At 42.6% G+C, this 24878-nt stretch overlaps 1 protein-coding gene across 1 annotated transcript; it reads right to left on the reverse strand.

The window, feature by feature from the left end:
• Nucleotides 1-2099: 2099 nt before the first annotated feature.
• Nucleotides 2100-24878, reverse strand: Rbfa (ribosome binding factor A). Its single transcript, XM_090352933.1, has 7 exons — nt 24684-24878; nt 21903-21945; nt 19752-19928; nt 19023-19135; nt 14871-14955; nt 3644-3717; nt 2100-2640 (listed from the first exon to the last, which is right to left on the reverse strand). The coding sequence occupies exons 1-7, from the start codon at nt 24845-24847 to the stop codon at nt 2340-2342; spliced, it is 957 nt and encodes a 318-aa protein (XP_090209059.1). The 5' UTR covers nt 24848-24878; the 3' UTR covers nt 2100-2339.

Raw genomic sequence — 24878 nt, forward strand, 5'->3', positions numbered from 1 at the left:
CTGTAAACTTAACAAGATTTTCTTTCTCTGAATCTAATTTGGATTTTCCAAGAATTGCTAACTAATAAGTACGACTGAGGCAATTATTTCTTAACATACGTAATTCTTGGTTGTATTCTAATACTTTAAATCACAGTTCTGTTATTTTTGGAGGTGTACACAATGTGGCTTAATGTAAACTGACTCTGGGTGCTCAAAACATGGACTCTGAGGTGGGCTGCTGTAGAGGAGAATATGTGAAATCTCTACTTTATACATTATGTATCTTGCTGTTTTTATTATGGTATGAAAAATAAAATGTAAACCTTGTATTAATTTTGCTATGTAAGAAACTCTTTTAGGACAAAGGAATCCAAATGACTTTTACTCTTAATTTCTTTTTTCAAACCTTTCAGCAACACAGAAAATATACTCCAGAAAATTACAATTTTATGTATTATGTACTCAATAAATTGTATATACTGAACTTCCAAACTAGACAAACTAGGTTTGTTTGTAAGATCCCTGATCACTAGCAGTTGATGAACATGGAATGGTTCTCCTAAAAGTAAAAAGGACCTCCTTAAGTTTATGACAACAGTAAGACTTCATCCAAGGAAAAAGCATGAATGTGGCCAGTCTGGCAGTGAAGAGAGTCATCACACAGCTATCACAGTGAAGTGCTGGAAACAAGTCATGGCAGCAGCAGGGCTGGTAGGTGTGGCTCTCCAGCACTCTGTGCTTTTCCTGTGCACTGGCCCTCTCATGGACCCAATACTGTAGGTTCAGGCAGCTCTGAGAAGAGTGCCTCACAAAACAGCCTCCCAGCAAGGCACTGCCCTGAAGGTGTTGAAGGAACCCACTCTGGCCATGACAATGAAAGGAGTTTGTACCCATAAAGCCTGTCTTTTGCCAGGCATGGTGGTTAATGCCTGTAATCCTCAGGAGCCTCAGGAGGCTGAGATCTGAGGACTACAGTTCAAAGCCAGCCTGGGCACTAAAGTCAATGAGACACTTATTTCCAATTAATCACTAGGAAACCAGAAGTGGCACTGTGACTCAAGTGGTAAGGTGGTAGCCTTGAGCTGAAAAGCTCAGGAACAACACCCGGGCCCAGAGTTCAAGCCCCACCATCGACACAGACACACAGACACACACAGGCACACACACACACACAGACACAGACACACACACAGACTACCTTTTGGATAGAGGCATGTGCTATGCATCTCCACCTCAGCAATCCACAGAACACATATCCCCCAAATTCACATCCCCCCAAATAGTAGGATTGACCTCATTTTGAAAAGATGGTCTCCACAGACAGAGTTATCCTGGGGTTAGGGTAGATGTCACAGCCTGGCTGTCACTAGTAGTTGTCAGATCTCGTAACAGTTGCATGTTGTCACTGGGAGTTGTCATTGTGGCACTTCCAATCATTTGAAGGTATAAGCAAAGAACAATTAGAGTTTCAACTCAGCACATATTCCTAACTGACAGGAAGCAGGGTGGCATGCTATGTTCTTATTTCAGCCAACATCACAAACAAATATTCATCCATTCCATGGTTGAGAAGCCAATTTTTCAATTTTTGCACCCTTTGTGGATGATTTTGTTGTTTGAAACAAAAATGACATAATTTACAAGGTAGATCATGTTTTTTTCTCTGGTACTAGGAGTTCTTACCTCAGAACTGATGAAAGGAATTTAGCCACTGTTCATTCTCAGGTCTGGGAGTCACACATTCCTTAGAACAAAAAGCTAGTCTGTCAGACATTTGGGTGGATTTTAGAAAAAGCACCAGGTGGACAGTGGTACCAGGTAGTGTTGTGAATCCTTCAGAGTTAATCCAACATCAGTCACCCAAGAAACCACCCAACTCACTCAGCCTCAGTCAGAAGGCAGAAGTGTAGCACACTTGTGCTAAAGAGACCAGTCAGTTTGTGACAATCTTGGTGACAAGCGGACCACTTCTATCTCTATCTCTATCTCTCTCTCTCTCTCTCTCTCTCTCTCTCTCTCTCTCTCTCTCTCTCTCTCTGCCTCCTTTCCCTTCCTCCCTCCCTTCCTTCCTTTTTAATAAAGTATTAAGTATGTAGAGAAACAAATCAACTGTGAGCTTTGGTTGCAAACTGTATTTAAATATACAGTAAAGATCTGAATGTTGAGCAGAAAAACCAACACCACTATTGAGAGCTTCACCTCCCTGGCTGTCTCTGATGTAGACCACACACCTTGCACAAATGTTTCTCAGGCACAGGTAGCAACAGAGGCACTCCCTACATCTTCTGCCACCGTGAAGCCTGCTGTGATCCACCACCTCTTTCCTGTGCCCCTATATCCTCCTCTGCTTCCAGGGCTTAGCACCCACACCCTGGAGTGCCCTTTGCACTCTCCTTCTCCTCTTCCTCCTCACTTCTAGGCAAGGCATCCCGGTCTTGGCAGGGCAGGGACTTCTTTTTCCTCCTCACCAGCTGTGTCAGCCCAGCCACCTGCTGCTGGTCCAGAAGCGGTGGCACTAATGTCACTCCCCTGAGTCCTTTTTCTTTCTGCCGTTTGTACTCCATTATTTTCTTGTTGAGTGCCTCATGATCGATCCCACCCAGATGTGATTGCACGGCAGGTACCTGAGCATTGTATGGTGGCAGGGAACCAGGATTCCTGTGAGAGAAGAGAAGCCTTTACACTAAGCCAAGAGCCAAGGTTCATACCAGGGCGCTGCTGCCCAAAATACTACATCACCCTCATGTGCACACTCCTGAACATGATCTGAGGGAGACTGGACACTACGACGTGCGAAGGTTAACCTCAGCTTTTCTTCTCCAGCATCTGAACCAGTGGGAAGTACAGCTCAGTGCAGCCATTCAGCTTGCCCATGCTCCCCTCATTTGAGCCTACCAGCACACAGCAGCTAAAGAGACTCACAGGTGGGGCTCAGTGCAGTCACCTGGCTCAATCCACCATGACTGAGCACAGCTGTCACCCTCTGACCCTCTGAACTCGGTTCTGGAAGATCTTATGACCCTAGGTTGGTAACCTGACATACCCTCCCTGTACTAGCTTACTGCTGGTGCGGGATAAGCCAGGCTAGATGCAGTACAGGGCCTTCAATTTGGCACCAGCACACTGACTGGATTTCAGACTTCCAAGTGGCCATGTGGGCTCTGACAAGTGCCAGGGGTGAATGCTGCACTACCCAGGAGATGCCTTACCTGGAGGCCAGGGTATGCCTTACCTGGAGTAGGGTCCCCTCCGCAAATACCTCACAGAAACCTCAGAGGCACATCTGTGCCCGCTGGCATTTCCACCTCCTCCTGCCTAACTCCACCTAGCAACAATGCGCTAGAGGAATGGTCAACACTTCCCTCTCAGCACAGCATGGTCTATAACCAGATATTACTGCTGGTGCTCACAAATGTACAAACACTTGATAGAAATACTTTGAGTCACAGCAAGCCATACTGGGGGCCCACAGAGCAGATGCTGTGTTCATGTGGCTAGATGGCCATAGCTACTCTGTGTAGATAACTACAAGACCCAGGAACAAATACTAAGGGGGCAAGGCATGCTAGTGGGAGCACAACTCACACAGCTGCCAAAGCACAGGGCAATTTCCCATCTAGATATCGACCTTTGGAAATATAAATATGTCCACAGGCCTTACCTCAAATCATCTTGCGCCAAACTGTCCTTTTCATCTGGGGGTCCAAAGTCAGCTTCTGCCAGTAATTGATCCACCTGAAAAGGAAGCACAGGGCAGTAAGCCTCTGGCTCCTGCTGTGAAGCAGCAGTCGGCACTGGTGTCACAGCCTCCCACCTGGTCCAGCTGTGGCCACAGGACCTGGAAATACCCTACCAGGCAAGAACCTACAACTCAGAATTATGAGCAGCAGTGGTTCTCTTGAAATATGGTCTATGCTTCTCGCCTCATGACTACCTCTAGAAAGCACCAAGGAAACACGTGGGACATCATTTCCCAGAGACAGAAAGAACCACAGGCAGTTCTGAGGAGATAGTTCAACCCATTCCCTAGGGCAGCCACAAGGAGTGGCCTTAAGCACCAGAGCTGAACTGCATGCCCGGAGCTTAATGGTACTACATTCCTCTGATCTTTCTAGATGGTGAAATCCCTTGCCGGGGCCAACCGGCAGCAAACCAGGGTTCGCAGATTGGGGTTCCTGAAATAGGGGGCAAGGACTAGGAAGAAATAGAAGAGAGACAGACACACCGGGTCAGGGATGTCCGCAGTCCAGGTAAAGACTGCCCCGTTTATTTTTCACTCCCGCTTCTTCCCTCCTCCAGACCCCGGGAACCTCCAGGTGTTACATTCATATGGTAAATCTCAGGTCATTTACATAGAATAGGGCCAGAAAACAATAAGACAATAAAGCCATTGTCTGATGCAAGTCAAGGTACAGTTTGATTCCACTCTGGCTCCCAACAATCCCCCACCAACAGGATTGCCATTCCTTCACGTTTCAGAGCTACCTGTGCAATAACTAACAAAAGACAAGTCAAATTAGATACATTTCTTCTGTGTAGCTCAATCATACAAAATCTTCTAGTGAACAACAGTTACTTACCTATAACATTGCACACACTATTTGATGATTTTTGGCAAATTAAAAAAAAATTTTGTGGGTGATGGGGCTTAAACTCAGCCTGGGCGCTGTCCCTGAGCTCTGCAGCTCAAGGCTACCACCCTACCCTTGAGCCAAGCCCCACTTCCTGTTTTCTAGAGGCATATTAGAGATAAGAGTCTCAGGTCCATTTGTGCCCGGGCTGATTTTGAACCTTGATCTTCAGATCTCAGCCTCCTGAGTAGCTAGGATTTCAGGCACGAGCCACCACACCCAACATGACTTTTGGTAAATTAAAGTTTTGCTTTTGTTTTACTTTTTTTGCGGGGGGGTCCATCATGGGGCTTGAACTCTGGGCCTGGGCACTGTCCCTGAGCTCTTCAGCTCAAGGCTAGCACTCTATCACTGAGCCACAGCACCACCTCCAGTTTTCTGGTGGTTAATTGGAGATGAGAGTCTTATGGACTTTCCTGCCTAATCTGGCTTTGAACAACGATCCTCAGATCTCAGGCTCTTGAGTAGCTAAAATTACAGGCATAAGCCACCAGCGCCTGGCTAATCCAAATTCGTTTTCTTTTCTTTTCCTTTTTGCCTATCCTGGGGCTTGAACTCAGGGCCTGGGTGCTGTTTCTAAACTCTTTTGCTCGAGGCTAGTGCTCTACCATTTTGAGCCACAGATCCAGCTCTAGTTTTTGAGTGATTAATTGGAGATAAAAAAGTCTCACAGGGGACTTTTCTGCTGGCTGGCTTCTGTGATCCTCAGATCTCAGCCTCCTGAGTAGCTAGAATTATAGGTGAGAACCCACTGGCTAAAGATCTCTTAAAAAAACGATGTTAGAGGGGCCGGGAGTTTGGCCTAGTGGTGGAGTGCTTGCCTAGCATGCACGATTGCCCGAGTTTCATTCCTCAGTACCACATACATAGAAAAAAGCCGGAAAAAGTGGTGGTGAGGTTCAAGTGGTAGAGCTCTAGCCTTGAGAAAGTCCAAGGACAGGGCTCAGGCCCTGAGCTCAAGCCCAGGACTGGCCAAAAAAACCCCAAAAAACAAAAAATTAAAAAAACCAAAAAACAATGTGAGAGGCTAGTTGCTGAACAACCAGCAGATCATTTTGGAAATAATAAGGACAACTCCTAGAATCTAATGAAAATGAAAAACAATTTATCAGAATTTCTAGGATATAGCAAAGGCAGTGCTGGAGGCAAGTTTATAAATATAAGCACTGACATTAAAAAAAATCTTAAATAATAGCTTAATGATTCTCTCCTCTCTCTTGCTCTCTTTCTCTCTCTCTGCCACGAAAGAACAAGCTGGGTAAGAATATGAGACCTTGGGGCCGGGAGTTTGGCCTAGTGGTTAAAGTGCTTGCCTAGCATGCATGAAGACCCGGGTTCGATTCCTCGGTACCACATACATAGAAAAAAGTCGGAAGTGGTGCTGAGGCTCAAGTGGTAGAGCTCTAGCCTTGAGAAAGTCTAAGGACAGTGCTCAGGCCCTGAGCTCAAGCCCAGGACTGACAAAAAAAAAAAAAAAGAATATGAGACCTTGAGTTCAAGCCACCACCAAAAATAAATAAATAAATAAAAATCAATTAAACAAAAACTTGGCTTTTTGAGAATAAAAAGCAGATTGACAGCCAATATAACCAAACAGAAGAGAAAGAAGGCCCATATTAATAAAATAAAGAGATGAAAAAGGGGATAGTACAACACATACTGATTAAATTCAAAGGATCTAAAGTTCATTCTAATACACTGGGAAATCAAGAACATGGATAAATGTCTACATGCACTTGATCTACACAAACTGATGTAAACCATGTAACAGATCTATAACAAAATAAATAAAATTAATTCTTCTATTAAGGAGAAGATATGAACCTCTGGTTATAAAGTTTTAAGTCTTATGTAATTACCTGGGTCTTCCACCTCAACAAACCCTTTCTTGGGGTAGGCTTATAATACTATCTAATATTATGTATTTTGTGGTAAGGTACTTTAGGGAAGTAGGCCTTATTTTTCTTATCCTTTCGTACTAGGAAAAATCCAGTGACAGAAACTGACCTGGATTTCTCCGGTCTGAACTCAGATCATATAGGATCATTGAACAAATGAACCTTTAATAGCTGTTGCACCATTAAGATATCCTGATCCAACATCGAGATTGTATATCTTATCGATATGAACTCTTTTTTGAACACTGTCTTTGTGCTTTCTCAAAGCTAGCGCTCTACCACTTGAGCCATGGCACCCCTTCTGGCTTTTCTATGTATGTGGTGCTTAGAAATTGAACCTGAATCTTCCTGTATGGTAGGCAAGCACTCTACCATTAGGCCATGTTCCTGGCCCAATATGGACTCTTTAATAAGACTGAGCTGTTAACTCTAGGGTAATTTAGTCCACTGATCTGACAATCTGGGTCAAATAAGACTTCATATAATGTTAGCTTGTAGGTCTTAATAAAAGTCTTTCAGAGGTTTATTTTTGTTCCAAGGTCACCCCAACCAAAATTTAGATTCTAGCTCTCTGATTGTTAGCTCTTGTTGACTGATAATATTAGGATATTAGAATTTTAATTTAAGCTCCATAAGGTCTTCTCATCTTATTTCATAATTTTCCATCAATTTAATTGATCAAATGTAAGAGACAGTTAAACCCTTATTGTGCCATTCATACAAGTCCCTAAAAGTGATTTATGCTGCCTGTGCACAGTCAGGATACCTTAGCCACTTCACATTGGTCACTGGGAAGGTGGGGTCTCTTATACTTGTACGCTAAAGATGATGTTTTTTGTAAACAGGTGGGGTTTGTGTTTGCTGAGCTCCTCTTATATTTTTTAATCTTTCCATTATAGCATTCCTGTGTTGGGTTAACATATAAAGCTATATTTAGTTAAGAGATTAATTATAATATTTTAGGGGCCGGGAGGTTGGCCTAGTGGTTAAAGTGCTTGCCTAGCATGCATGAAGACCCGGGTTCAATTCCTCGGTACCACATACATAGAAAAAAGCCAGAAGTGGTACTGAGGCTCAAGTGGTAGAGCTCTAGCCTTGAGAAAGTCCAAGGACAGTGCTCAGGCCCTGAGCTCAAGCCCAGGACTGGCAAAAAAAAAAAAAAAAAATTTAGTGCTATCAGTGAATTATTTGCTCTGATATAAACTTATGCTAGGAAATTTATAAATCTTATTACTTTTTTTTTTGCCAGCCATGGAGTTTGAACTCATGGCCTGGGGCTTTCTCAAGGCTGAAGCTTTACCACTTGAGCCACAGCACCACTTCAGGCTTTTTTCTATGTATGTGGCACTGAGGAATGGAACCCAGGTCTTTGTACATGCTAGGCAAGCACTCTACCACTAGGCCAAACTCCCGGCCCCATTTATTAGTTTTTTTATTAGTAAGTTTTAAACAGAACATAAGTTCTTTGCTGGACAACCAGCTATCATCAGGCTCGATAGGCTTTTCACTTACACCTTCAAATCTTCTCACTATTTTGCTACATGGATGAGTTGGCCCTCTGTGCTATTAGAAGGTAGCTCGTCTGATTTCAGGGTGCTTGACTTAAATGCTTTTAGTCAAATGCTTTTATTTCTGGTTAATTATGCAAAATGTAAAGGAACTAATCTTTGCTTTGTTTAACTTTTATTAATCTTTCATCTTTCCCTTGTGGTATTTTTTTCTATGGCTCTAATTTTGTGGATTTTCTATCACCTAAACTAGTATTCAAGGTAAATGATTTAGATTATTAAATATATTTATGTTTGAGGTTTTGTAGGCTATGAGACAGTTCAAAGCATTCGAAGATCTGAAATCTTCTGAGTGTAAGTCAGATGCTTTTCGTAAGTTATACTCTGACTATTCTAAGTGCATTTTCCAGTACACTTACCTTGTTATGACTTATTGCCTCTTATTCTCATGTAATAAGTAATTAATAAATGGTATATTTTTTAAATATTGAGGAAGGTGACAGGCGGTGTGTGTGCTTCCTTAGTCTATTCAATTAAAGTCTCTATTTTTCATTTACTGTTAAATCATCCTTTATAATATAGATTTCATATAGGCATTCATGAATGTTCTGTTTAAGGAAAATGTAGTCATTGCATTCCACGTCATTGACTACATCTTGATTTAACTTTTCTGTTTTATCAATGACTGTGCTTACTTGAAAAGCTTTTTTTATTAAAGAATTTATTAACATTGGCTTTTACATCATATTTCAAATGACATGTTTAAAAAACGAATGTTCAAGAAGGGAATCTCAATATACAAACACTGGCACTTAGTTTTTAGAACATAATAAAAATTAGGCTAAGGGTTTGTATATCATAGATACATATTAATTTATGAATTAAAACAGTATGTCTATAGAGTGATATGTTTTTATGTAGTTATGTTTATATTTCCAATACCATGTCCATAGCATTGAGTATGCAAATATCGAGTCCTCGCTCTTGTACTGTTTGGATCTAATAGCCACATATTAACGATACCATGAGCCTTTTGTTCCTTTGGTCTTGACTTGTCTCACTCAACATGATTCGCTCTAGATTCATCCACTTGCAAAGCTTTTAAGGGTTTGCTGAAGATGGCAGAATATAGGCTGACTTAATAAGAAGTGGTGAGATAAATTGGGGTTCATCGATTACAGAACAGGCTCCTCTAGATGGACATAAAGCACCACCTAGTCCTTTTAGCTTTGAGCTGCTGCTTGTAGTTCTTTGGCAAATACATTTGTTCTACACTTATGTTTAAGGTTAAACATAGTGGCATATCCAATCCCAGTTTGTGCTACAGCTTTAGTGCTGCAGATTAATAAAATTACTTTCATTGGGTGTTTTCACATTAGGGCTTTTTACAGCTTAGTGAAGTTTTAGCTTTACTTAGATTATATTCTTTAGCACTCTTTGCACTACATTGTATTAACTTGGGTTAATCGTATGACAGCAGTGGCTAGCACAAAATTTAGCAAGTAAGTTATATCAGTATAACTTATTCAAACTTTCGTTTATTGCTTAATTTTTGTCACTATTGTAGCCTGTACAGGGTGTGGTTCAATGTGGTGTTTTTGGCTATAAGATGTTGTGTGCTTTATACCTGCTCCTTTATTTCTGCTATGGTAGAGAGACTTGGGGCAAATCTCACTGGTGTACAGATATTTGCATGCGTAAATTTACTGACAGCAAATACAAAGGCTAGGACCAAAACCTTTAATATGCTTATGGAATTATTAATTTTTTCTAGGCATTTTCAGTGCCTTGCTTTGTTTATAAGCTACATTAACCCTAGTGGGTTTAGGAAATGTAGGTTGTTAAAAAGTTTCTGATATATTAATTTTATATGAAGTTTACTACTTTGAATATGTTTAAACTTGACATAATGGTTAATATGTTTAAGATTTAGTAGAACTCCTAAAATATGTATGTATAATAATTCTTGTTTTGGGGGTTTGGCAAGATAGGGTGCATATAGGCAGGGGATGGGGGGGTTGTTAATTATATTAAATGGATTGAGATAAAATCATGAAGTTACTTTTTTCATGTCCTCAAAGCATGCATAAATTGTAGCTTGTTTGTAAGTGGTTAGAGGATATTAGGTTTAAGTCCAGCTACAGATCAATTGACTGGGACCAAGCCTTGACAGCTTAGCTGAGTCACAACATCCTAAATATTAAGAAACAAAAATACCAGAGGCATGACAGAGTAGTTACGTTGATCATGGGCTGATTAATCCATTGAGATGTCTTACTGAAGAGGAACAAGTGGACAATTTTAGGATATACGGCTTTGAGGTAAGAACCAGATGCCAGGTTCATGGGCTCTAAGAACAAGAAGGGAAGTACTGGTGGGCAGAAGATGGTTTCATGGAGGATGGTAGATTAAGTGGCAAAAAGTAGCAGGGGAGGCCTCGAGTTTGGCCTAGTGGTAGAGTGCTCACCTAGTATGCATGAAGACCCGGATTTGATTCCTTGGTACCACATACATAGAAAAAAGCTGGAAGTGGTGCTGAGGCTCAAGTGGTAGAGCTCTAGCCTTGAGAAAGTCCAAGGACAGGGCTCAGGCCTTGAGCTCAAGCCCAGGAATGGCAAAAAAAAAGTAGTAGGGGATAGCCATCTGGACAAGGATATGTTTAATGTGAAGGTTGTAGTTACATATCAGGGACAATCTTATTTTCAAGCATTATTTGAATTGTTGTGGTGGATATTCATATTGAGTATGATTATATGTGAAGGTAGTATATAGTATGTATGTTTACAGATTATGTATGGTTAAAATTATTTAATGGGGTTATTCACTGCTGAATTACACTGGACCTTTAAAGAATGCATACCAATGTTTCTCTATTCCAAAAGTTACACAAGAAGGAACAGTACCAAACTCATTCTATGAGGCTGCATGTGACTCATCCAGGTACCAGTCTTACCCTATGACCAAAACCCAACAAAGACATAACACACACAAAAAAATTATAGACTAATTTCCTTAGTGTACATAGATGTGAAAATTCTTAATAGAACTTTTCAACCAGATTCAACAGTACATTAAAAAGTTTATACACCATAATCAAGTCAGTTTCATTTAGGGATGTAAAGATGGTTCAATATACACAAATGAGCAAATTTAACCCAGCTCATGAGTATTAAGGATACAAAATATATACAATCATTTCAAAATTCAACATCCTTTTATGATAAAAGCTCTCAAGAAACTAGAGTAAAACAAATGTATCTGAACACAATAAAAGCTATATATGAGAAACCTATAACCAATATTGTACTAAATGAGGAAAAATAAAAATCATTTCCTCTAAAGTCAGGAACAAGACACTTTTAACACAGAACTGGAATTTTCAACTACAGCAATAAGGTAAAAGAAAGAAAATGGATTCAAATACTAAAGTAAGAAGCCTGATTATCTGTTTGTAGATATAATCCTATGCTTAAAAGATTATCCAAAGATCCCACCAGGGGGCAGGAGTATGGCCTAGTGGTAGAGTGCATGCTTAGCATGCACGCACCAAGCGTGGGTTCCATTCCTTGGTACCACATACACAGAAAAGGTGGAAGTATTGCTGTGGCTCAAGTGGCAGAATGTTAGTTGTGAGCAAAAGTGCTCAAGGACAGTGCCCAGGCTTTGAGTTCAAGCCTCATGACTGGGGGAAAAAAAAAGATTCCACAAAAAAAAAATTCTAGCTCTTATCAACACAATATGGTTATAAAATTAACCTATAAATGCAAGTACCACTGGGCTCTAGTAGCTCACGCCTGTAATCCTAGCTACTCAGGAGGTTGAGATCTGAGGATTATGATTCAAAGCCAGCCAGGGCAAGAAAGTCTGTGAGATTCTTATCTCCAATTAACCACCAGAAAACCAGAAGTGATGCTGTGGCTAAAGTGGTAGAGTATTAGCCTGGAGCTAAAGAGCTCAGGGACAGTGCCCAGGCCCAGAGTTTAAGGCCCACAACAACAACAACAAAAACAGAAAGAGGAAGGTAAGTACCTTTCTTACATACTATAAAGTATTTTTCCTACATATTAATCATGAACAGGTCGTGAAAAATATTAGGTAACACTCCTATGTCCTATTCATAACAGCCTTTAAACAAATAATGAAATACCTAGGAATAAACAAAGGAGGCAAATGAGCTCTATAGTAAAAACTGTAAAATATTAAAGAAAGAAATTGAAGAAGATACCAAAAGATGAGAAGACACCCTATATTTATGGATTGGTAGAATTAATACCATAAAAGTGCTATAATACCTCAAGCAATCTATACATTGAATGTTATTATCATTAAAGTTCTAATGTCAGCTGGGAGTGTCTGCCTAGAGGCAGAGTGCTTGGTTAGCATGCACAAAGCCCTGGGTTCAGTTCCTGGGGACCACACACACAGAAAAAGCCAGAAGCGGTACAGTGCCTCAAGTGGTAGAGCTCTAGCCTTGAGAAAGCTCAGGGACAGCGCCCAGGCCCAGAGTTCAAGCCCCATGAATGTCCAAAAATAAAAAATAAAATAAAAACAAAAAACTAATATCATCCTTAACAGCAATAGAAAAATCAATCCTAAAAATTACATGGAAGCATAAAAGACCTGAAAGAGCCATTCTGAGAAAAATGAGAAATACTGGAATTAGAATACGAGACTTCAAATTATAATAGCATGGTAAAAAAAAAAAAAAAGACCTGGAAATTTAGAGACCCAGAAATAAACCCAATAACTACAGATATCTTATTTGGAGGAGTATATTACTGGAGTTTTGTAATAATCTTTTTTTTGGGGGGGGCGGGGTCATGGGGCTTGAACTCAGCTTACTGCCCTATCCCTGGAGCCACAGTGACACTTTCAGGGTTGTTTTCTCAACAAAAAGCTTCATGGAGAATTTCATACCTCTTACCTAAACTATTCGGAACCCTAATGTAGGTTGATCACACATAAGCAGTACCCAGGTAGAAAGCTAGACCCTGTCTCAGAAATAATGAGGGAGACAGGTGCTGTTGGCTCCTGCCTATAACCCTAACTGCTCAGGAGACTGAGATCTGAGGACTGGGATTCCAAGCTAGCCCAGGAAGGAAAATTGGAAGTGGCACTGTGACTTAACGCAGTAAAGTACTAACCTTGAGCAAGAGGTCAGGGACAGCATCCAGGTCGAGTTCAAGCCCCAAGATCACCCCTAACCCCCAACAAAAAAGAGCAAAACTCAGGCTTGGAGTTTGGCCTAATGGTAGAGTGCTTGCCTAGCATTCATGAAGACTTGGGTTCGATTCCTCAGTACCACATACATAGAAAAAAGCTGGAAGTGGTGCTGAGGCTCAAGTGGTAGAGCTCTAGCCTTGAGAAAGTCCAAGGACAGTGCTCAGGCCCTGAGCTCAAGCCCAGGACTGGGAGAAAAAAAAAAAACTCAGACTAAAAATATGTGGTTCAGCAATATAGAGCCTTTTCCTAGCAATATAAGGCTCTGAGTTTAAAACTAGTACTGTAAGTGCAGCTGTGGCTCAAGCTGTAGAGCACTAATCTTGGACAGCATCCAGACTCTAAGTTAAAGGCTCAAGACTGGAACCTCACTCCCTACCCATCCAAAAAAAGGATAGACGGGCATAGTGGTTCATGCCTGTAATCCTAGCTACTCAAGAGGCTGAGATCTGAGGATCAAGGTTCAAAGCCAGCCTGGAAACAAAAGGACCTGCGACTCTTATTTCCAATTTAACTCTAGAAAATGGGAAGTGGTAGTGCTCCAGGGTAGAGCAATAACCTTTAGCTGAAGAGCTCAGGGACAATGCCCAGGCCCAGGAATAGGGTGGTAGCCTTGAGCTGAAGAGCCTAGGGACAGCACCCAGGCCCAGAGTTCAAGCCCCATGAGCCACAAAAAAACAAACAAACAAAAAAAAAAAAACAAAACAAAACAGTGGAATCCACCAAGCACTATTTGAAAAGGGAAGAGAAGCGAGGAAAGGTCACTAAGGGAACATAACAAAGGAAGAAAGCTTGTTAAAAATATACTGTATGTACTTATGGGAGAAGAGTGGGGAACCTTTTTTCTGCCAACGGCCATCTGGCCAATTATATTATTCATAGGTCATATGAAATTATCATTATAAGCAGATGGTCCCAGGCAACTAACAATGAGAAGCATACAAATCTGTTCCATCATGTAACAAATGATTCTGCTACCCTTACAGACCCACTAGCCGGATGTCCCCCACCCCTGAATGAAACTCCTTTGGGACAGGAGATATGGCATAGTGGTACAGTGCTTGACAGGCATGCATGAAGCCCTGGGTTTGATTCCTCAGTACCACATAAAACAGAAAAAGCTAGAAATAGCACTGTGGCTCAAGTGGTAGAGTGCTAGCCTTGAGCAAAAGAAGCTTAGGGACAGTGCCTGGGCCCCAGGACTGACCAAAAAAAAAAAAAAAAAAAGGAAGAAAGAAAGAAAGAAGTGAGTTTCTTTGGTCGATTAATGTATGCTAATAGAAAGTTTATTTCTATTTTAACTATATTGTCTTTTGGGGACTTAAAATTAATGTAAATGTAAGTTTTTATGCATAAAATTACTTTAAAGCCTTACCTTGAAACTGGGCGCTGGTGGCTCATACCTGTAATTCTAACTGCTCAGGAGGCTGAGATCTGAGGATTGTGGTTCAAAACCAAAGCTTGGCATGAAAATCTCTTGAGACTCTTATCTCCAATTTACTACCAGAAAACTGGGAGTGGAGCTGTGGCTCTAAGTGGTAGCCTTGTGCAGAAAAGCTCAGGGACAGTACCCAGGATCTGAGTTCAAGCCCCATGACCACCACCACCAAAGACAGCAAAAAAAGCCTTACCTTGGCCAGAACTGCGTCTTTTCTGTCTTGAACAAACACTATTGGGGGCACATTCTTGAGTATCTGCTGGGACATCACCAGGTGCCTTAAGAGAGAATACATGGGTTTTTTTGTTGTTTGTTTGTTTGTCAGTCGTGGGTTTGATTGAGCTTAGGGCCTGAGCATTGTCCTGGGACTTTCTCAAGGCTACAGATCTAGTCCTTGAGCCTCAGCACCACTTCTGGCTTTTCTCTATGTATGTAGTACCGAGGAATTGAACCCGGGTCTTCATGCATGCTAGGCAAGCACTCTACCACTAGGCCAAACTCCCGGCCCCGAGAATGCATGTTTTACAGATATAGTAGAGAGGAACAGGTGCTCAATGCGAACTACACAAAACTCACTACTGATAATACTGAAAGCCAGACTCATTCCTCACGCAACTCAAAGGTGAAAAGGAGTGGATACAGTGTCACATCTGTGTTCTCAGTCAGGAGGGAGGCAGAAGAAAGTGGATCACTTGAGCCCAGAAGTTCAAGGTTGGTGAGATCTCTTTTTAAAAGGCAAAATAAGTGTAGTGGGAAAGAAAAGGAAGACTACTGACAGGAAAACATTAAAATAAAAGCTTTTCTCAAACTACCACATCACAAAAGGGTACAGTCATCATTACTGTGCTTACCTATTTGTTTACTTACCTACTTCACTGACACTTATTTACTTACTTATCTGCAACATTTGAGACTGAACCCCACTTGAGTCCAAGTGGTAGAACAGTATGGTTTAAAGTATTCGGTGGGCTTGCTGTTTGGCCTAGTGGTAGAGAGCTTGCATAGCATGTACGAAGACCAGGGTTCAATTCCTTGGTGTCACATAAATAGAACAGCCAGAATGGTGATGTGGCTCAAGGGGCAGACCGCTAGTCTTGAAGAAAAAGCCTAAGGACAGTGCTCAGGCCTTGAGTTCAAGCACACACACAAAAGAAGTATTTGGGTTTTTGTTGTTGTTTTTCATTGTGATCTTTCTTTCTTTCTTTCTTTCTTTCTTTCTTTCTTTCTTTCTTTCTTTCTTTCTTTCTTTCTTTCTTTCTGCTTTTTGTTGTTGTTGTTGTTTTTTGCCAGTCCTGTGCTTGAACTCAGGGCCTGAGCACTGTCCTTGGGCTTTCTCAAGGCTAGAACTCTACCACTTGAGCCACAGCACCACTTCTGGCTTTTTCTATGGATGTGGTACCAAGGAATTGAACCTAAGTCTTCAAGCACTCTACCATTAGGCCAAACTCCAAGTCCCTCATCGTGATATTCCTACACATACATACAATATTCCCACACTCATTCCCTCCATCTTTCTCTCACACTATCCCTTCTTAAAACAATTTCTGCAATTCTCATTGTTCTTTTTTACTGATGCACATAAAAACAAGTACATCAACCTTATTCATAGTCTGTTGGCTCTCTCTCCCCTACTGCTGGTACCCAACTCTCAACAGAACCTGTCTTACTTTCCTGTCATTTATTTTTCACTTTTATTGCATATTAATTATGTAAAGGAGTTTTGAAATGGTATCTCACACATGTACATAATTTAGGTTAACCCCTCCCCCCTATTATTCCCCTTACCTTCCTGTTTCAACAAAATTTCTTATGGAGTCTTATCTATATATGGACACAATGTATTTCAGTATTATTCATCATCCCTTATTCTTCTTCTCTCTTCTGGACAGTCCCATAATTATAATCATGCTGCTCATACACAAACACATGCATACACATATGTGACTTTTTGTATTTTCCTTTTTTTTTTTGTGGGTCATGGGGCTTGAACTCAGCCTGGGCGCCCTTGACCTCTTCAGCTCAAGGCTACCGCCCTACCGTTGAGCCAAGCCCCACTTCCCGTTTTTTAGACGTTAATTGGAGTTAAGAATCTCAGGTCCTTTTGTACCCGGGCTGGCTTTGAACCTTGATCCTCAGATCTCAGCCTCCTGAGTAGCTGGGATTATAGATGTGAGCCACTGCACCTGGCTGTATTTTCCTTTTGTTACTGAGGTAGGGTCTGAAGAACTTTTGCCTTGTCTGGTCTTACACTCCAGATATTCCTACTTCCACCTCTTGAGTAGATGAACCATCTCACCTGGCTTGTTCTTAATTCTTTCAGGGCAACCAAGATCCTTATGAACAATCTGGTCAGAACATGGGCACCACTGATAGTTCAGTGGGTGGAAGCTGTAGGATTTAGATGCTAACAGCCTGTCTGGAACCCAGTGGACACTTTCTTGAACTCTACCCTCACACCAGCACATGCTGGAGAAAAAGTCTTTTTCCAGCTCAGCTATGTGACACATACTTGTGAGGTAAACTACACATGGTATACATTTCCTGAAACCTATGCTCTGTGACATTAAGACTTGAGAGGGGAACACTTAGCTTAGTTAGATTTTCAGACTGCCCGAAAATCAGAGAATGACACAGCTGTTTCAATACTTCAAGAAAATCCTTTGCTATCTTGATTTTTTTAAACAGTAAAAGATGAAACTAACCATTCTTTAATAATGAAACATTCTCAAAGATTACTCCAGAGAAGGTCTCCATGCAGAGAGGACAAGACAGCACTCAGAATGACCTCCAAGTTCTTTGGATGAAGTCTCATGCATAGTTCTGACCCCAAGCACTATCCAATAAGACAGAATAAGACATTAAGGGGGCAAGAACAGCAGAGAGAAGCCTATGCAGGAAGGTGGTGCCAGCTCTAAGAACTGCTCGGTCAAGCTGGATTCCTATCTGGAAACTGAAGAGAAAATCAAGTTGGTTCTATATACCAACACAGTTCTGCAACATAAAAGGTTTGGCTGGGGCCAGGAGTTTGGCCTTGTGGTAGAGTGCTTGCCTAGCATGCACGAAGACCCAAGTTCGATTCCTCAGTACCACATACATAGAAGAAAAAAAAAAGCCAGAGGTGGTGATATGGCTCAAGAGGCAAAGCCCTAGTGGTAGAGTACATGCCTAATATACACGAAGCCCTGGGTTTAATTCTTCAGTACCTTGAAAAAGCCCAAGGACAGTGCTCAGGCCCTGAGTTTAAGGCCCAGGACTGGCAAAAAAAAAAAAGAAAAAACAAAATTGCTTTCAGAATTCCTTTGCACTTAGAAGTTACTGAAAATCCCAAAGTAATTTTGTTTATGTGCTTTTCAGTATTTACTACTAAAAAAATAACACAATTTTGGCCAGGAGTTTGGCCTAGTGGTAGAGTGCTTGTCTAGCCTGCACAACGACCCGAGTTCAATTCCTTGGTACCACATACATAGAAAAAAGCTGGAAGTGGTGCTGAGGCTCAAGTGGTAGAGCTCTAGCCTTTGAGAAAGCCCAAGGACAGTGCTCAGGCCCTGAGCAAGTCCAGGACTGGCAAAAAAAACAAAAACAAAAAAACAAAAAAACCCCAAAAACCCCCACAATTTTGTCACTTAATAAACTATGCTTTTATAAAAAGTATTTGAGAACAGTGGCTTGATTTGCCTACCTGAACATGCTCTGAGCCCTACCTGGTAGAAGGTAGGTGGGTTTCATCATTGCATCTGCATCCTATTGCTGACTAGATCATGTTTTATGGGAAAAGGCAAATTATATTCTGAAATTCCAGAAAATAGTTCAGGGGTAGGGAGTATGGCCTAGTGGTAGAGTGCCTGCCTACCATGCACAAAGCCCTGGGTTTGATTCCTTGGTACCACATACACAGAAAAATCTAGAAGTGGTGCTGTGGTCCTTAGCGAGCCTTGAGAAAGCTCAAGCACAGTGCCCAGGACCTGAGTTCAAGCCCCAGAACTGGCAAAAACAAAAACAAAAACAAAAAAAAAACAACTTTCAAAAATTTTCCTTAAAGTACTAGAAGTTTGGCCTAGTGGTAGAGTGCTCATCTAGTATGCATGAAGACCCAGGTTTGATTCCTTGGTACCACATACATAAAAAAAGCCAGAAGTGGTGCTGTGGGTCAAGTGGTAGAATTCTAGCTTTGAGAAAGCCCAAGGACAGTGCTCAGGCCCTGAGTTCAAGGCCCAGGCCAAGCATACACACAAAATAAGATAAATTTTTAATAAGAAAATTTAAAAGAATGCCTACAACAAAGACAACTGAGCAACTTAAGGTTTCTCAGGCAGAAAATAGTAATTGTAGAAAGCAGCACCATCACCTCATATATGCGGCGCTCCTCTGTAGGACCGCTTCTGTGTGCTTGTTCTGCTCTGCAGAATGACCTGCCTTCCAGTAGACACGGCAGGCTGAGAAGTCCGAAGTCAGAGAGACCTGAAACCCACCCAGACACAGGGCACTTCATGTGTGGTCGAGGAGACCTGAGACCCACCCTGACCATAGGTCACTGTATGTGTGCAGTGGTTCTCAAACAGATAACGGTCTTGAGATGAAAAACCACAGTTTCTCTGTGCCTGAGTGCCATTTCTGTGGGGCCCACCAGGGACCACCACCTGCTGAGATGTCGTGGCTGAGAGTAAAATAAACTTGCTCCTTCTCTCTAGGTCCCACCAATTACCTGTTTAGCCAGCAACTCTGACCATGGGACATTGGCTACATCCTTTTGCCATGATGCTGTCTGCTGTCTGCCTCAACTGTTTTAGAGGTAGGGGGACTCTCTGTCTTAATGCTGGGTTAAAGGCAGCATGTCTACACCCCAGCACATCCTTAGACTTCTAACAATCTAGGCCATATTTTGACACTGACTAGGTGTCTGACAACATGCCAAGTCCCCTACCAGGACAGAAGGAAGGTGGATGTCTCTGCACCACAACATGGGTGTCCTCTAGGACTTAAGATGATCGAACTGGGTATAACTCCTGTTGCCCCAAATGAAAACCATGACAGTGAGAAGATGAGGCAAGACTGAAAGGCCTGGTCTGTCACCTACCTTGGAGAGCTCCACATTCAGGTCATACACTTCCTGGCTTACTTCAGGGGTGCACAGCAAATCGCTCAGTACTTGGAAAAGGAGGCCGTTCAGGATCCTCAGACGCACATGGTTTTCCTTGGTGGTCTTCTTTGAGGTCTTCTTGGTGAGAAATTCCAGCTTGGATGACTTGTGGGTCTCCATTAATAAGAGCATACCAAGGACAGCATTATTTCTATGACTAACTTCAAGACTTACAGTAGATACCAGGGCAGAGCTCAGCTGACAGACCAACAGACACAAATGCTAATCTCAGACATTTCTTTCTAATCACTGAACCAGATCCTTCCAGATTTTACTTCAATACTAAAAGTGCTGCTAATTTGGCTACTTTTTAATTTATTTAATTGTTTTAAGTGTATATGTGTGCTTGCTTGTATATGTGCCAGTACTATGGCTTGAATTCAGAGCCTTCCTCTCTTGCCTGGCTTTTTCACTCATAGCTAACACCCTATTATACTTGAGTCATGCCTCTACTTCCAGCTTCCTGCTGCTTAACTGGAAATAAAGGTTTTGCAGACTGTCTGCCTAGGCTGGCTTTGAACCAAATCCTCAGATGTCAGCTATGACTATAATTGTGAACCACCAAAAATTAGAATTTTTTTCACTTTGTGTGACTGTGTGTGTGTGTGTGTGTGTGTGTGTGTGTGTGCCCACATGTGTGCACATGCTGGTCCTGGGGCTTAAACTCTGGTCCTGGGTGGTGTCCTTGAGCTTTTATGTTCAGACTAGTGCTACACTACTTGAGCCACAGCTCCACTTCTGACTTTTTAGTAGTTTAGTGAAGGTAAGAGTCTCACACCTAGGCACTGGTGGCTCATACCTGTAATCTTAACTACTCAGGAGGCTGAGATTTAAGGATTGTGATTCAAAGTCAACCTGGCACAAAAGTCCGTAAGACTTTTTTTTTGCCAGTCCTGGGGACTGAACTAAGAGCCTGAGCACTGTCTTTGGGCTTTCTCAAGGCTAGAGGTCTACCACTTGAGCAAAGCACCACTTCTGGCTTTTTCTATGTATGTGGTACAGAGGAATTCAACCCAGGTCTTCATGCATGCTAGGCAAGCACTCTTACCACTAGGCCAAACTCCCAGCCATCCATGAGACTTTTATCGCCAAATAACCACCAGAAAACTGGAAGTGGCACTGTGGCTCAAAATAGTAGAGTGCTATCCTTGAGCTGGAGAGCTCATAGACAGCACCCAGGCCCAGAGTTCAAGCCCCAAGTCTGTCAAAAAAAAGTCTTAATTTTTGTTTTTCCACATAAAAAGAAGGATGCAGAACGGAGGAGGCATTAGGGCCTAAGAAACCCAGATATTTAATAGAAACAACAGGGCATATGAGGGTAGGAGAGAAGAAAGTTTTAAATTAATTTTTACTTAAAGTTTATCTACAATTTCAAGGGCAGAGAGGCCCTTTAAACATAACTTCCTGGGCTGGGAGTGTAGCCCAGTGGCAGAGTGCTTGCTTAGCATGAATGAAGACTCCTTGGTATCACACAGAAAAAGCTGTGCTGTACCACTTGTGCTGTGGTTCAAGTGGTAGAGCTCTAGTGTTGAGAAAACCAAAGGACAGTGCGCAGGCCCTGGACTGGCAAACAACAAAAAAAAAGTCTTTTGCCCAGGCTGGCTTAGATCTGTGATCCTCAAATCTCAGGTTTGAGAGTAGCTAGCATTACAGATGTAAGCCACTGGAACCTAGGTTTTTTATTTTGTTTTGTTTTGTTTTTTTCCTTAAAACATGTAATTTATACACCATAAAGTTCACTCTGGAAACCTTTTATTTTTCTTTGCTATGTTGGGGATTGAATTCAGGACCTTTTTCACACTCTACCATTAAGTTACATCCCAAACCATTTGTATCATATCAACACCTGTGGCACATACACTAAAAACTGACCATACATTAAAATATTAGAATTTGGTCAAAGAACATTCAAGAAAACCATTAATATTATTTTTTTCTCTGAAAGTGTTGAAATCCATGCTGCAGTAGCACCTCGCTAGAGCTCAACAAGGTTAGAAATGGAAAGTTTGGTCACTACAATCTTGCCAACTTTTAACTTTCCCTCCTACCTCACAACTATAAAGGTAATAGATGTTGCTTATTACTTACCAGGTGAGACCCCAGAGAAGGACCTTCATACCAAAACTTCTTTCTATGTAGAAAAACAAAAATTAAGTAGGATAACAGTGGTAAATTAGGAAGAAAGAGTTACATAGAGTGATTCTAGGATTCAGAATGGAGGAGGCATTAGGGCCTAAGAAACCCAGATATTTAACAGAAACAACAGGGCATATGAGGGTAGGAGAGAAGAGAGTTTTAAATTAATTTTTACTTAAAGTTTATCTACACTCTCAAGGTCAGAGAAAGAGGCCCTTTAAACATATCTTCCTGGGCCGGGAGTGTAGCCCAGTAATAGAGTGCTTGCTTAGCATGCATGAAGACCCAGGTTCGATTCCTTGGTACCACATACATAGAAAAAGCTGTGCTGTACCACTTGTGCTGTGGTTCAAGTGGTAGAGCTCTAGTCTTGAGAAAACCAAAGGACAGTGCTCAGACCCTGGACTGGCAAACACCAAAAATATCTTCTGACCTAGAAATGTAGTTCAGTAGTAGAATGTCTGCCTACCATGCACAAAGCCCAGGGTTCCATTACTACGTAAATAGAAAAAACTGGAAGTGGCACTGTGGCTCATGTGGTAGGGTGCTAGCCTTGAGCAAAAGAAGCTCAGGGACAATGCCCAGGCCCTGAGTTCAATCTCCATGACTGGCAAAACAAAACAAAAACATATATTCCAAACAGCATGTAAGCACTTTGCCTAGCTGAACAAGTAGTCAGTTTCACAGGGAGTCACAAGAGGGTGTTTCTGATATGTACACCATAGCACAAGTTAAGTAACAGGGAAAATCCTCTTCTCTGTCTGTTACTGAGAGGGAGGGACAGTAAGATGAAGAGATTAAATGATCCACATAAAATACTAGACAGTGGTTTCATACAAAACCATTCCTAAATAAGGCAGTATACAGAGCACACCTGGCTCTCAGACTATGGCTTTCAACACCACTTACTAATAATCAGAGCTCTGTGGAGAACTGGTTGATTTTAGGGCTGAGATAAGAGTACATATAAACCTGGGACATTCTGGCTATGCTCATAGAGACAAACAGCATATGCTCTCTTTTATATGTGGAAGCTAGATCTAAAATATACCAGGGCATAATAAATTATACAGCACTCTAGACATTTACACATAGTATAGAGATGCTAAGCAGATGGGTATACACAGCCCAGTACCAGCAAGCAAGCAAGCAAGCAAGAAAGAAAGAAAGAAGAGAGAGAGAGAGAAAAGAAGAGAGAGAAAGGAAGGAAGGAAGGAGGGAGAGAGAGGTGAGTTGGTCAATAAAGAGAAAAAGAGAGAAAGTAGAAGAGAGCTGAGAGAGAGATGGAAGGAAGGAGTGAGGGAGGGAAGGGAGAAAAGAAAAGGAGGGAGAGGGAGGGAGAGAAGGGGGAGAGAGAGGGAGGGAGAGGGAGGGAGAGAGAGAGGGAGGGAGAGGGAGGGGGAGGGAGGGAGGGAGGAAGGGAAAGAGAGGGAGAGGGGGAGAGAAGGGGGGGGGAAGAGGGAAAAAAACACAGTTCCAAACAGAAATAAATTAGGCCCTGTGGCTCACACCTATCATCCTATCTGATTAGAGGCAGAGTCTGGAGGATTGAGATTTGTGGTCACTCAAACCAATAGTCCAGGTTTGGTGGATTGAAATCTGAGGCCAGTTCCAGGCAAGAATCCAAGACTCTACCTGGAAAAGAACTAAAGCATGTAAGGTTAGGGGCACAGTTCAAGTAGTAACAGAGAATCTGCCTAGCAAGCCAAGGCTATGAATACAACGTCCAGTAGGGTCTTGAGCTTCCTCAAGGCTAGTGCTGTACCACTTGAGCCACAGCACCACTTCCAACTTTTACTGTGTATGTGGTACCAAGGAATCGAACCCAGGGTTTTGTACATACTAGGCAACACTCTACTGCTAGGCCACACTCGCCCCACCAAGGCAAACTTGATTCATCAAAGTAAGACCACATAGAAGAAGCATTGTTCAGTTGGGCCGGATGGCTCACGCCTGTAATCCTACCTATTCAGGAGGCTGAGATCTGAGGATCAAGGTTCAAAGCCAGCCCGAGACCAAAAGGCCCAGAGACTCTTATCTCCAATTAACCTCAAGAAAACCGAAGTGGAGCTTGGCTCCAGGGTAGGGTGATAGCCTTGAGCTGAAGGGCTCAGGGACAGCGCCCAGGCTCAGAGTTCAAGCCCCAGGACTCACAAAAAAGAAAAGAAAGAGGGAGCATTGTTCATCAAATCAAGACCATGCAGAGGGCACTTTAAGGAGGAAATTATTCTTTTTTTATATTTCTGCTGACAAGAGTAGAAATGAATGATGTACCATTTTGTTGATTTTTCTTTTACCCCACATGCTCTCAGAAGACTTCAAAGTGGTATAAAAAAGGGGCAGGAGGGTGAGTGTGAACCCGGCAATTTTATTTATTTATTTTTTGGCGCCTGTGGTGCTTGAAGTCCGGGTCACTCTTCAAGCCACAGCTCGACTTCCTGCGTTCTGGCGGTGACTGGAGGTCTTTCCTCGGGTCTCCGTCTCGAGCCGCCAGCTCCATTACTACGTGGAGACAGTCTGGGCTCCCACCTGCTGCTGCCCACTAGGGATCGACCCTCCCTGGGGCTCGCGTGGTTGGGCAGAGGACGAGTTTCCGCATCTAGCTTCCGGCCGGGCACAGCAGCTCCTCTCCGCGGTCACGCCCACCGGACACTGCCCCGCCCCGGGCCCGGTCCCCGCGGCGCCGGAGCCCGCAGGTACCTCCTCCCCGACCCGCGCCCCCACCATGCGTACTTGGTTTTGCAGGCAAATTTCTTGAGCAAGTTCTTCGAGCCGAAGACGACGGCGGAACCGTGCAAGCCCCGCGCGCGACTCGGGAGGAAAGCAGCACCCCCGACACCCGGCAGGGCCCGCAGCTCGGCCCCGCGGACGCACCGCCCGGCCAGCGAGGCCCACATGCCGCGGCCGGACCGCGGGCTCCAGACGGCG

Source organism: Megascapheus bottae, chromosome 19, assembly GCF_031878675.1.
Source record: "Megascapheus bottae isolate mThoBot1 chromosome 19, mThoBot2.hap1, whole genome shotgun sequence".
Taxonomy (NCBI): Eukaryota; Metazoa; Chordata; class Mammalia; order Rodentia; family Geomyidae; genus Megascapheus; species Megascapheus bottae.